General features: G+C 31.1%; 1 protein-coding gene across 1 annotated transcript; it reads right to left on the minus strand.

Moving 5' to 3' along the window:
- Nucleotides 1-6,163: 6,163 nt before the first annotated feature.
- On the minus strand, nt 6,164-8,333 carry LOC132316305 (dof zinc finger protein DOF3.1-like). Its single transcript, XM_059814809.1, has one exon. It carries the CDS (start codon nt 7,422-7,424, stop codon nt 6,540-6,542), a length of 885 nt encoding a protein of 294 aa, XP_059670792.1. The 5' UTR covers nt 7,425-8,333; the 3' UTR covers nt 6,164-6,539.
- Between the last annotated feature and the right edge of the window lie 5,535 nt (nt 8,334-13,868).

Here is a 13,868-nt window from a genome sequence, read left to right on the forward strand (position 1 = left end):
GCAATTAGTAGTAGATCACCCAATCAGAAGTCTTAGATAATATCATTGTTTATTTTTCTTATGGTCGTATCAACCAAATTCTATTTGCACATTAATAAAACTTTGATACTCATTAAAGCATCTTGTAGCAAATAAAATAACATAAAATAAAACAACTTCCTAAATTGAACTAAAATCAAACCAACAATGCTTGGCCTACTAATGCTTAATTAGGTTAAATTTGTTGTTATAATCTTTGTCATTAAAATATTAACAAAGCATGGAGTTATGCTTGCGTCATGTGTGATAAAGAAAAATATTAAATAAGTCTGGTGTAACTTCGATCTGTAGCATTTTTTTTCTAAGATAACATTTAATCAGGTTGCAACAAATTTTGAGAAGGTATTTAAGCGTATTCACATCATTAAACTTGAATCTTCGAATTTTTATTTAGAAGGCCTTGATGACTATGAGATGAACGAGTTAACTTTAATCAAATTTTACGGCATTAATTAATAATTGTTGAAGCCCAACTTCACACAACTACTGTTTAGATATTGAGTAATGCCACTTGTTGGAAATTGTCACATTGATGACTAGGATTTTTTTATCTTTTCCTTAGATCGTGGTTGTTATGCTCATATAGTCGGTATGATAAAGAAAAAGTGTTCGTGGGCTTTGACATTAGCAACTTTAGTTAAGGAGGCCCACATTAAAAATTTTGAACACTAACTAGAGGCCTACATTCTATTACATATGGGTCCAACATAAAAACTCATAAGCTTCTAGACACGAATCGTGGGTCACACTTCAAGGTGGCTCCTCTCAAATGAAAGCCGAAACGCCCATTCCTGTCCTTAGGTAGGTCACTCTGAATCAAAACCCCAGAAGGGCCCAAACCAACACCCTCCCCTCAAGGCTTGGTAGAAATTAAAAGGCACTACTTCTGAATTAGCGGTGTGAAAGTTATTATTTAATTAAGTTGTGATTAACACTTTAAATGATATAGAGGGATAAATAGGTCTACTTGTCAAATTTTTGTGACTGATTAAATTCCGCAAAATTATAATCAATTAAACATCCACAATCACAAAAATAAATATTGAAATGTAAAGTAAGTAAAGTAGAATTTGAGAGGTGACACTAGGTTTTTAGCGAAGAAAAACTAATTGAAAAAACCTCAGGGATTTTTACGTTGTCCAAAATGAAACGATTCACTATGGTTGAAGCAAAGTACACTTGACTCTGACTCAGGTTCACACCTTATTAATCTACTAAAAACTAATTGCTGACAATTCCTGACTTTGTAACTCCCTCGTTCAGCAACACTTAGCTTACTCTTGATCTCTGTAAAAAGACACTTGTAAATCAACCAATACTCCACAAATGTCTTGATCTTCTCAAAATGTGATTTAAAATAACTTTTCATTCAAAACAGAATTTTGTGAAGGCTTGTTGAAAATCTCCTACTCTAATCAACTTGTAATCTAATATAGATTCTAAAGATTATGTGTTGATTAGTACAAGAACATCACCCTAATCACTCTTGTGTTTAAGTGTGTACTCTAAAAAATATATAATCAGATTTATTTGAAAAATCTCTCAAAAAGCTTTAATGATAAGTAAAAACTGAAAACTTTGATTTTTCAATTGAAGCCACCAACATCTCTCTAGGGTTTTTAGAAAGATGTTATATATATATATATATATTAGAGAGTCCTAACAATATATAAGTGAAAGAAGTTTTTAAAATCGTGCAAGTACTACCCTACAAGTTTGGGTACCAATGGGATATTGAAAAGTTACCAAAATCTGATTTTCCGCATCTCCAAACAAATGCAACCGATTGAAAGGATTTTTCCTGAGACCTGTTTCTCATCAAGAAGTGCAACCGGTTAGATTTTTCCTCAGAGCTGTATTTGCTCAGAAAGAGCAACTGGTTCTAAAGTGAAGTGCAACCAGTTGAATTTTACTGAATGTTATTTCCAACTCCAACTTTAAAAATTAATACTCACAAGTGTTCCTTACAATCTTACCCATACTAAATGATGTTCTCAATGAATGTAACAGTAAGAGCACTTGCGATTCAACTCCAAATGACCGAGACTCAAAATAAACAAAAATTACATCTTGTTCATTAAGTTTTGACTCACAAATTTGTCAATATTACAAATTTGTATCTCACACTACTATGAAGAAGGAAAAGAAAAGCATGTGCAAATCAAGGTGTATATCTGACTGTATTGAGTTTTTTATTGTCTTCTCCGGAATATCATGACCTTGGCAGTAAATTAATTATATAATTTTTATGCATATATAGTTTTTTTGTTTTTTAAAGTTATTCATGATTCAATATAATAAATATGAAACAATTAGGGTTTCTGACTTAAAATGTAGAATTAGCCTATAGACATGACATAGAAAATTAGCCATGCAGTGATGCAACTTAATGTCAATATTGTCTCCTACATTTTTAACGCCTGCACCACCACCACTACACAATGCCACCTGAAAATACATTTGACATCGCCACCAAATTTAGAGCGAGTATACCTTCATGAAACCATTGTGATCACCACCCCTCATCATCCCCTCTTAACTTTGTGACCCATTTTCCCCCATCATCCACAAAATTATGAGAATTGACATGGGTAAACCCTTGGAAACTCAAGAACTTGAAAGCAAATACAAGAATGATCTTATAAATTCTATAAAATACTATTAATAAACATGTCATGAGATGAAAGGCTTCTACTTAGTGCCTAGTAGCTATTTTAAATAAACAAATTAAAGTATTTACAACGAATTTTCTTAAAACCCACCAAATGCATTTTTACTTTCTGGAATTATATATAATTAGTTGCATAACAAGTTTTACCTAATCATTCTCAGATAGCCAATCGGAAGAAGACAAGCTGCATGAGCAGTTGAATTGAGATTAAATTATTAGACCATTATCACATCTTCACACATTGTCCACGCAAATTTAGAATAACGACTAAGCCAAGTACGTAGGAAGGGGTTATATATATATTTTTAATATATAAAACCTTTGTCCCTACATCGAACTTACACTTTTGATAGGAAAAGGATAGTTAGGTTCTTGTCTCTCTAGTCCAAAAAGCCGAATAAACATCCAATCAATTCAATTTTGTAATGCGAAATGGTTATATGGTCATCCATCATAGTCATTAAAATGTTAAAATTTGAGAAGTTGCTCACAGTTTTCTTTGATTTACTAATATGTTTGGATATAATTTTTCTTTCTGTTTTTTTTGTCGATAAAAATATGACCACACAAATACTATTTTTCTTCTCTTATGCTTTATATATTTTAATTTTAATAATATAAAAGTCTAGAAATAATAAAGAAGTATAGAATGTCAAAGAGAGAGAGAATTCTAGAAAGTTGAAAAGTTTATAAAAAATGATAAATTGGAGAGAAGAATTGAGAAAAATAGAGAGTTTGTAAAACGTGTAGCAAATATTTTGATGAATAGTTGTAGAAACAAAATCATCTTTAATTGAAGTGCATCCTACTGCACGTGAGAGAGGAGATGCTTATATATAAATAGGCATGTTATATATATATATATATATATATATATATATATATATTGATAAATTTTCTAATTTTTTTAGCTTTTATTTTAATATATGTAATAAAATATATATATATATTGATAAATTTTATTACATATATTAAAATAAAAGCTAAAAAATTAGAAAATTTATCAATATATATATATATATGTGGGAAAAAAATTTCATTAATACGTCTAAGCAGGGTTGATAAATAGAGATAATCTAAGCATTACTACATTAAATATGATGACCTAAGTTTGTCACGCCTACACCTCAATTATGAGTAGTTTTAGACATAATCGCGTAGTGTGTTTTGATTGGTTGCTTTGATAAACATTATGAAAATGCTTGTAAGTATAGACTTGTTGACCCATAAACGAGAAGAAGAGTTGACTGACCAAATGATGGCGCAGTGGGCCACAAGTCACGTATTGATTGGATTTCTGGTGGAAGGTGGTACCACCACTTATGATGAATGTCCGATAATATGAAAAAGAATAGAATTAGGGTCGCAACTTTAACATCACGTACATGTTAATGTGGTATTAAAGCGAGACACTGGATTGTTCCTCCATGCATTTGTCACCCTACCATGCCCTCAAAGCGTTCAAAGTAGAGAAACAAAATAAAGGAAAGATTACACATCCACTCATCATGGTTGATCCAGTACAATGCGAGGTCACCATCCCACCCAATGGGCCAAATGAAATTCATGACAAGCCCTTTCTTTCACTTTGAAAAATGAAGCACTCAGCAATGCAGACCAAGGGATAGGAAGGCAAATAATTCTTGTTGATGGAGCAGAATTTCAATTTGCTCAGACTCAACTTGGAATTTTGACAAGCTCATACTGGTGTGTTCAGACTATGTTTAAATTCATGTTAAAGATTGTCATAATTGATTCATACCTATATATATACATTCATCAACCTATGCAAGCCTATCCAAACTTACTTTTGTAAATATTTTCAAAAACTTATTTTTAGAAATACATACCCATCTATGAATGTAGTGTTCTACGTACACAAACTAAATACAAATTTATTAAAAATTGACTCATTTACTTAACAAACCTCCTAAAACTAGAGTTTGAACTAAACTTTGAAAGACCAACTCCAAAATTATAAACAATTCGATTCATTCATGTACAACACATCACCAACCAACGGTCCCTACTGGTTGAAAAAAAAATAATGTAGGGAAAATTCCATTCAAGTCCTACTTTTTAACTCTTGAGACAATTAAGTCCTAAATATTTTTTACTTGGACCAATAAGTCCTATTTTTAAATTTGTTTCCAAATTAGTTCAAATATATATATATATATATATATTTCCAAAAGTACCCCTTTATTAGTAGTGTTCAACTAATTTGGAATTATATATATATTTTTCCTAACTTGGATGGGCAACACACTCTCTTTCTTGTTTATTCTAGTATAACTTAGATTGATGTACGGAAAAGGTTTTGGACCCCAAGGTGTGTTCCTGCAATTATTCTCTGGAAGAAGATCAAAGCTATGGCAGACCAAAGATATGCTTTGCTCGAAAATTGTATTCCCCGTTCCACGCCCTTCTCTCTCTATAAACAATTATATAAAAATATCCAACTTTATATTGTTTATTACATAACGCGTTTCTGGAAAGCTAGAGAATCACAATGACTATGTGAGAGTCATACGCGTGTCAGACTCAGATATCTTCTACTTCGCTTTGTGCTTCTGGTGTGCTTACTGAACATGCCTCAATCACCAAAACCATTCATCAATATTTAACAGGTACAGAATCATTCATCCATTCACACACATGTATAGATATAAACAATTTAATTATATAAAAAAACTTATTCAGAAAATTCTACCTCTTGCTTGATTTCAATGATCATTTCAACAAATTAAAGAGTATACTATGCATTGTTGATTGATGTTTCTTTGTCTACATTTTGCTTATCTTCTCATTCTCATCTTTGCTCTCCTATCTTATCTTTTCTTTCAATCAATTTCTGTCCTCAAAAGGGAAAAAAAATAGAAATACTAATAAAAGATAGAAAAAAAAGACATCCCCTCCTAACCAAAAAGAAGAAGAAAAAAATCATATGTATGTACAGAAATGTGTGTGTGTATATATATAGAGCGTACATGTTGTGAAGTACTAATAACAGAAACTATGCAGGCCATCCTAACCGTTTGATCTGTACTACAACAAACAAGAAGCTGGGAAGTCTAAAATTGCCATTCAAATGAATGATGAAAGTTTTCCTATATCGAGATCAAACTAGACATACATTTATAGCCATCTGCCATCTGATATTGGTTGCACTTCCCAAAGATGTATTTGAGAGAGAGAGAGAGAGAGAGAGGGAGACTGTAATCTGCAAAGCCATAGTTTAAAGCAATCAAAATGGTCAGTGAGATTCGGAACCCACATGCACAACAAAAACCAATAACCATCTTGTCCATCAGCTTTCACAAAGCTCACTCACACTCACCTGTCCATGCACACACACCATTCTCTCTATCTTCACCTAAGTGCTCCTTTTTGAGACTTTTTCACAGCCCTTGTTAACTAAAAAGTAATAAAAGTGCAATCTTTTTTTCTTTTTAGACCATACATAATAGTACTCGATCACAATCTTTTCTTTTAGACTGGAAATTTTCAACACACACACACATTAAAGCTGGAAAGATGAAAAGATCAATCACATACCTCATTAACTTCAATCAAAAAGCACTTTAGCCACTTTACATTAACCTAACCCAACCCAGAACTTCTTTATAAGAAGATAGCCCATTTCCACTACATCCCTCAACATACATGATCCACCACCTAAGCCCCAAACAAGAATATTATACATATATACCCTAACCCAACCAAGAAAACAAAAAGGGAACACACAGATTCAATGGAATCTGTATACAAAAACAGGTTTTGTGACTAGATCTTGGAAGGGTTACAAGCTAGAATGGGTGATGGATGATCAAGGACTAGAAGGGCCATAGCCTGGTAGATCAGGCCATTCATCTGGGTTGGAGGAAGCCCCTCCTGCTGCTGTGTCGCTGTTGTTGGGGGCAGTAGTAGTGCTGTTCCAAAAATTGGATTCTGAAGCATGACTAGGGTTTGGGGGGTTGAAGAGGGAGGTTTGATTCCAAGAACCACCAGGCCTGCTTGGTTGAATCAAGCGTTGAACAGCTCTATTACCCATTTGGTAAATCTCATTTTGATGCTGCGGAGGAGGGGGCATATCAAACCCTTGTAACAGACCTAAATTATAGCCGCCCCCGCCTCCACCACCGCCAAATCGGCCACCAATGCCGAGTGTTGGTTGATTGAAGGGCCGTGGTTGGCCCATAGATTGCATAGCCACCATAGATGAAAAGTAGCCGCCGCCAGAATAGTATGGATTGATGGCTGGATTCATCCCCGGCGGCGAAACCAAAGTCCCCATTCCTTCTTGTGTCAGATTTTGGGGTACTTGCTCTTGTTGTGGCGGACCTCCTGCTGGTGGTGGTGGTGGTGGTTGAGATCTCGAATCATCTCCTTCGCCGCTACTGTTTGAGGAGGAGGCTCCTTTGGCGCGCTTCCCTTTCCGACATCCGCCTCCCACTGGTACGTTCCTAAGGGTTCCTCCCTGAGTCCAGTACCTCCTGCAAGTCTTGCAGAAGTAGCGAGGCTGAGAGAGACTATAATTATTATAGTAGCAAAATTTGGTGTTCAGCGAGTCACAGCGAGGGCACTTTTGAGGCTGCTGTTGTGGCGGCTGATGAGGATGCGGCGGTTGTCGACCGTCTGATTGGGCCGCCGGCGGCCTCACCATTCTCCTTGGCTGTAGATCTTGCTGCTGCTGTTGCTGGTGCTGCTCCATTTCTAACTCCTCAAATGGATCACTTTCTCTCTCTATATATAGATATATTGTTTTTGGGTGTATTGATTTATGGTATGGTATGTGATATATAGCAGATAGGCTTTGGGTGCATGCAGCATAAATTCAGAGCCGTTTCAAAGTAGAGATAGGTATGAAACTCAACGTGTCGGAGGTTGGATTGCGAGAATCAACACTGAATGGTGAAAACAAACGGTGATCGTAACCCTTATTGCATGCTGATTTGTTCTCACATACCCACCACACCACTCAATTAACCAAAGTCCGACTCTACTATATTTCTATATGTATATGTATGTATATATATCGATATATATATATGTAAATTAACAAACACACAAATTAAAATGAAAATCTAATTAAATCTCTCTCGGACCCAACAATATCTGCCTCAGATTCTCACTTCCTTATGAGGGTGGGTAGAGAGGAAATGGAGGGATATATATGTGTGTGTGTGCGCGTGTGTATATGCAGAGAGAGAACACCTAGAGAGAGAAATGAGCTGTACGGATATATGTTGCACGTAGACAAGGTCATGGAGTGGTCTTAGTCTTTTAAAAGGGAATGATTTTGGAGATTTATGAGACGGTAACAAAGAAAAATGGGAGAGAGTTAGACGGAGAGTCCTTAGGGAAGAGGAAGGAAGTGAACCAAGGATCTAGCTAGGACAGATATAGGTTGTGTGGAGTGTGGACCACAACGAGGCCTGGCTGCAGAGACGGCGGCTGCGGCGGCGGCAGCGAGGCCAACGAGGGTGGTGTAGCGGTCGTCCAGTGGCTAGTGGTAGCTGTGTCAGACCTCAGCTTTTCTCTCTCCGTCTCTGTCATCCGTGTTTTCTATTCTATTATTATTTTTCTGTTTCTTTTACGTGACATCATTTTTATTCAGATTATCGTAATAAATTCCCTAGTGAGTAAATATTTTTCGTTGGTGGATCAGGATTGAAAGATATGATAATATATGCGTTTTTTTCTATCACCCCGTATCTAAGGCGTTTATTCGTTTAATTCGTAACCTATTTTTTTTTTTTTCATTTACGAACTTCACAGTTTCTAATAGCATATTTTTCTGAAACACAAATTATTGTTTTTTTTACCATCTTTGGTTTGGTATAGCTATTATTTTTGAAACAATCAAAATAATATTATTTGTTGTGCAAACTATTGTCTTTTCTACCCTCTTTACTTGATATAAGCATTATCTTTCAAGCCATCAAAATAATGCTATTGGTTATACAATCTCTTATTGTGGTCACTCCAATTATAATCTTTAATCAAAGTAATGAAATATATATATTTGTGGAACACTATAATCTTGAAGAATTATAAATTTTTATTGATATTTATAGATTTTTTGTTTTGTTATGAGATTTTTAAATTTTATTAATATCTTTATTATTATTATTATTATTTTAGAAGTTTGTAGATCACCACACTTCCTAAATGTTTTAGTAGAATATTACATTATATATTTACAATTTTTTTTTTTTTATGATTATTGTGATAGTGTCAGTTGTAATATATTTATTTTATTATTTGTTACATATTCTTTATTGTCCTTACAAATATATATATAAGAAAATAATAAGATGTATATAGCCGAATTTTTGATCCCGAATTTTTAATATATATAATATATTATACACGTACGTATCCATATTCGTATGTTTATGTCTCCGTATTTTTTTGCCGAATTTTTTAAACGTATTTTAAAAAAATATCGAATTATACTCGTATGTTTCCGTGCTCGTATTTTTTTCGTACCGTATTTTACTAACTATGATAAGTTCCAAGTAATAACAAAGTCAATTAATCAATACTCCGTATTAATATTTTCATTATAGTGTCAATTGATCAATATTACACAATAATTTTTTATATTTTCATTATCATCGGTGAGTGTATTTATCCATAAAAAGACCATCATTTTTTTTTATTTAATTTTTAAGTCCAAATTTATTAAATATTTATTATTATTTTTGAAAATATATTGATGAGAAGTTAATTAAAAAAACAAATTAACACCAACTTACCTAATTGGCTTAATTTAGTGGTTGAGTTTTTAAAGTGCAATCCACATGTGTGCAACACCATTTTGGTTCAGTTGTACCCCTATTTTTTATAATACTGATATTGTACTTACAAGAAAATATTATCATTTTTTTTTATATAAATTAAAAAATTTCGTTAAATGTAAGAGGATATTTTCGTGTCAAAAAGAGTGTTAGTATTTTTTTTTTTATATATTTAGAACACATGTATCGATCCCACAACATACGTACCATTCAAATCAGGAATGCAATACTTATCGCAATAGGGTTCTCCAAATAACAAAGTTAATTAATCAATGAGGCGTATTAGTACATAATTGCCCATTGTTTTATTATTTTAATATTTTTTATATAGTTATTAGGTTAACAGATAATTAAATTAAAGTATAAGAATCACTATGACATATTTTAAAATCAATAATATCTAAAAAAAGAAAGAGAAATACGTTAATTATAAAACGACAAAAGAATATTTTTATACCAGACAGCTCAATTGTAACAGTTGAAAATGTTCATTTAATATTTAATCGAATCATTACATAAATGTATATAATAAAATTAGTTGGCGTCAAGTTAGAAAGTCCATCCTGTTTTGTTGTATAATTTTTAATTTTTAACTTATTAATTTTTGAAAATATGTTAGTGAGAAGTTAATTAAGATGACAAAAATAGCATCAACTTAGCAAACTAACTTAATCGTAACCATCGAGTTTATTCACGTGCAATCCACGTGTGGGACATCATTTTGGTTTAGTTGTACACCTAAGTTTGATAACTCGATCTGATGCCCTAATCAAAATATACCATATATTAGTTTCGTCGACTAACCTGGTACTGTGCCTGTGGGGTTAGCTGCAGTATCCAGTTTGGTGCCCTGGAGGTGGGTCCGAAGGGTCCTGCCTCAGGGAGTTCTGGATTATCAAAAATATATATATATATATATACACCATACCATTCTCAACTTATATGTCCTATACTAGTGTTTTCTATGTATTTTCAAAATAAGGTTAATATTTTTTTTAATAAATAAAACAAAGTTAGCATTGTCTTATCACAATAATAAATAGTTGTCCAAATCAATTAATCAATCGGGCATATTAGTACATACTTATGTAGTGTTTTTTTATTTATTATTTTAATATATTTTATATCATTATTAAGTTAAAAGAAAATTACACTACAAAATATGTAATTATGATAGATTTTAAAATCAACAATATTTTTTTTCTTAAAAAAAGTTAATAATAAAATGACAAAAAAGAACGCTATCATATTAAACAACTTAATTGTAATTGTAATGTCAAACATATTCACGAGACTGATTTAATTGTAATCGCCGAGCGTATTCACCAAGACTACACATAAATACATATAATAAATGTAATTTATGTCAAGTTAGAAAGGTCGTCCTATTTTGTTGTTTATCTAATTCCAAATTATTAATTTTTTATTTTTTAAAATATGTTAGTAATCGAGAAGTTAATTCAAGTTACAAAATAATTATTGCCTACTTAATTATAACAGATAAATTAATTCACGAGCATTTTAATAATAAAATGACAAAAAAGAACGCTATCATATTAAACAACTTAATTGTAATGTCAAACATATTCACGAGACTGATTTAATTGTAATCGCCGAGCGTATTCACCAAGACTACACATAAATACATATAATAAATGTAATTTATGTCAAGTTAGAAAGGTCGTCCTATTTTGTTGTTTATCTAATTCCAAATTATTAATTTTTTATTTTTTAAAATATGTTAGTAATCGAGAAGTTAATTCAAGTTACAAAATAATTATTGCCTACTTAATTATAAGAGATAAATTAATTCACGAGCATTCCATGTGTGCCTGACATAATTTTGGTTCAATTGTTCTATTGTACACCCATTTTTTATAACTCCGACGCCCTACTAAGAAGACAATAATATCCTCAACCTATACTAATGTTTTTCGTATTTAAACATATTTAATATTGTCTTATCACAATAATAAAGGTTGTCGAAATCACAAAGTCAATCCATCAATGAGGTATATATATTAGTACATTAGTATGTAATATTTTTTATTTTCTTTAATGTATTTTATATTATTATTAGATAATGAGATAATAACACTAAAAGATAAAAGCCATTATTACATATTTTAAATCAATAATTTTTTTTTTTTTTTTAAGTTAATAATAAACGGCAAAAGAACATTATAATACTACGCGTACAACTTAATTGTAACCGTAATAAAAGTCATTATAATATATTTTTAAATTAACAATATTTTCAAAAAAGGATGTTAATGATCAAATGACGAAAGAAAATTGTCATACTAAACGACTTAATTATAATCTTTGAGTGTATTTACCAAAACTCTACATAAATGAATATAATAAATAATAAAAATAGTTTGTGCCGAGTTAGAAAGTCAATCTTATTTTTGCCATTTAATTTTTAATTGTTTATTCATTAAATTATTATTATTTCTTAAAATATATAAGTGACAAATTAATTTAAATAATTAAATAACATCAACTTATCAGACTGATTTAATTGTAAGCGCTGAATATATTCATGTGTATTTCATGTGTGTGCGTCATCATTTTGGTTTAATTAGTTTTATACCCATCTTTGGTAACTTTGACATGTTTACACGGAAGACGATACTATCTAACACTTATAGGTCCTATACTAGTTAGTGTCCTCCGCATCCAAATAAGGTTAGTGTATATGTGTGCTCTTATTGCAATAATAGAGGGTTGTTCGTAACAAAGTCAAATAATAAATGAGATATATTAGTGCATAATTATGTAATATTTTTTTTATTTTAATATATTTTATATCATTATTAGGTTAAGAGATAACTAAATTAAAAGATAAGAGTCATTATAATATAATTTTAAAATCAATAATATTTTTTAAAAATAAGTTAATTATAAAATAACAAAAAAATATCGTTAAACCAGACAACTTAATTGTAACCGTTGAACATATTAACGTAAACTTCTCATATTGATTTTATTGCAATCGTTGAGTGTATTCACCAAAATTTGACATTAATGCATACAATAAAAGTAGTTTGCATCAATTTAGAAAGTTCATCCTATTTTGTTGTTCAATTTTTAATTAAAATTTTATTAAACTAAAATTTACGAAACTATGTTGTGAGAAGTAATTAAAATGACGAAATGAACACCAACTTACCTGAGTGACTTAATTGTAACTGTTCATTCACGTGCAATCCACGTGTGTGGGACATCATTTTGATTCAATTGTACAAACATTTTTGATAACTCTCATGCCCTACTGGGAAGATATACTATTTTCTATCTATATTAGTGTTTTCTGTATCCAAAATAAGATTAGTATTATCTTATTGATATATAAATAATTGTCCAAATAACAAAGTCAATCAATCCATGAGACACATTAGTATTAATTTTTAATATTTTAATATTATATATATATATATATATAAAGTTAAAGAGATAATTACACTAATGTTCCGTTTGGTTAGAGGGATGGAAAAATGGATTGAAGAGAGAGTAGAAGTGATGGATGAGGCATCCTCAAGGTAGGGAAGGTGTCTACCTGACTTTTTTATTTGGTTGGATGGAATGGATAGTAGAATGGATATATATATATATATATATATATATATATATATAATTATAAAAATTTAACATTCATTTTAAATTTTTTCATAAGGTTAAAAATGTTGGAATATATATGAATGAAACTTACCTACAACGTGTCTATATATATCACGTTAGACAACAATGTGAATGTCAACTGTACAAGGTTATATTGGGATATATATGTCCTGGCATAGCAAATTTCTATTTGGATTATAGTGACATATGTTCATGACATATCTGAAATATTTATGATTTATATAATTGATGAATTTAATGTATCATGCTTTGATTCATTATGAAATTAATAGTGTTCACTTGATTATAAGAGATATTTATATATGTATGTGATGGCGATCGATACATGAATATAAATAGCAATCATAAATTGTTCATAGTCGGTAATTATGGATAGACATTTAATTAACTAAGACTTAAACCAAGACCATGATAGGTTGAGATATATTGCGAAAGCCGTCGTATGCAATTGTTCTCTATCACAGTCATGACTTTTGACTCTCAAGCATAAGAGAAGAATAAACTCTTTTATTAATTAATAATTACTTTGATTTGTTCAGCGAATATTTCGGGATCCTTAAACCGATACTTTGAGTAGTTATGTAATTAATAGTTTGAGGGTTATATTCTCAATATTTGCATCAATGCTACTTGTATTTATTTTGCATTGATTATGGTTGATCACAAATTAAACTTGAAGGCCTTCATATGTTTTACACAAAATGTTT

The sequence above is a fragment of the Cornus florida genome, unplaced genomic scaffold, assembly GCF_030987335.1.
Source record: "Cornus florida cultivar Cherokee Brave unplaced genomic scaffold, ASM3098733v1 CherokeeBrave_3.0.0_Hap2_Chr01, whole genome shotgun sequence".
Lineage (NCBI taxonomy): Eukaryota > Viridiplantae > Streptophyta > Magnoliopsida > Cornales > Cornaceae > Cornus > Cornus florida.

Coding starts and splice junctions, on each gene's coding strand:
- LOC132316305 (XM_059814809.1), bottom strand. CDS start 7,424: ATGGAGCAGCACCAGCAACAGCAGCAGCAAGATCTACAGCCAAGGAGA.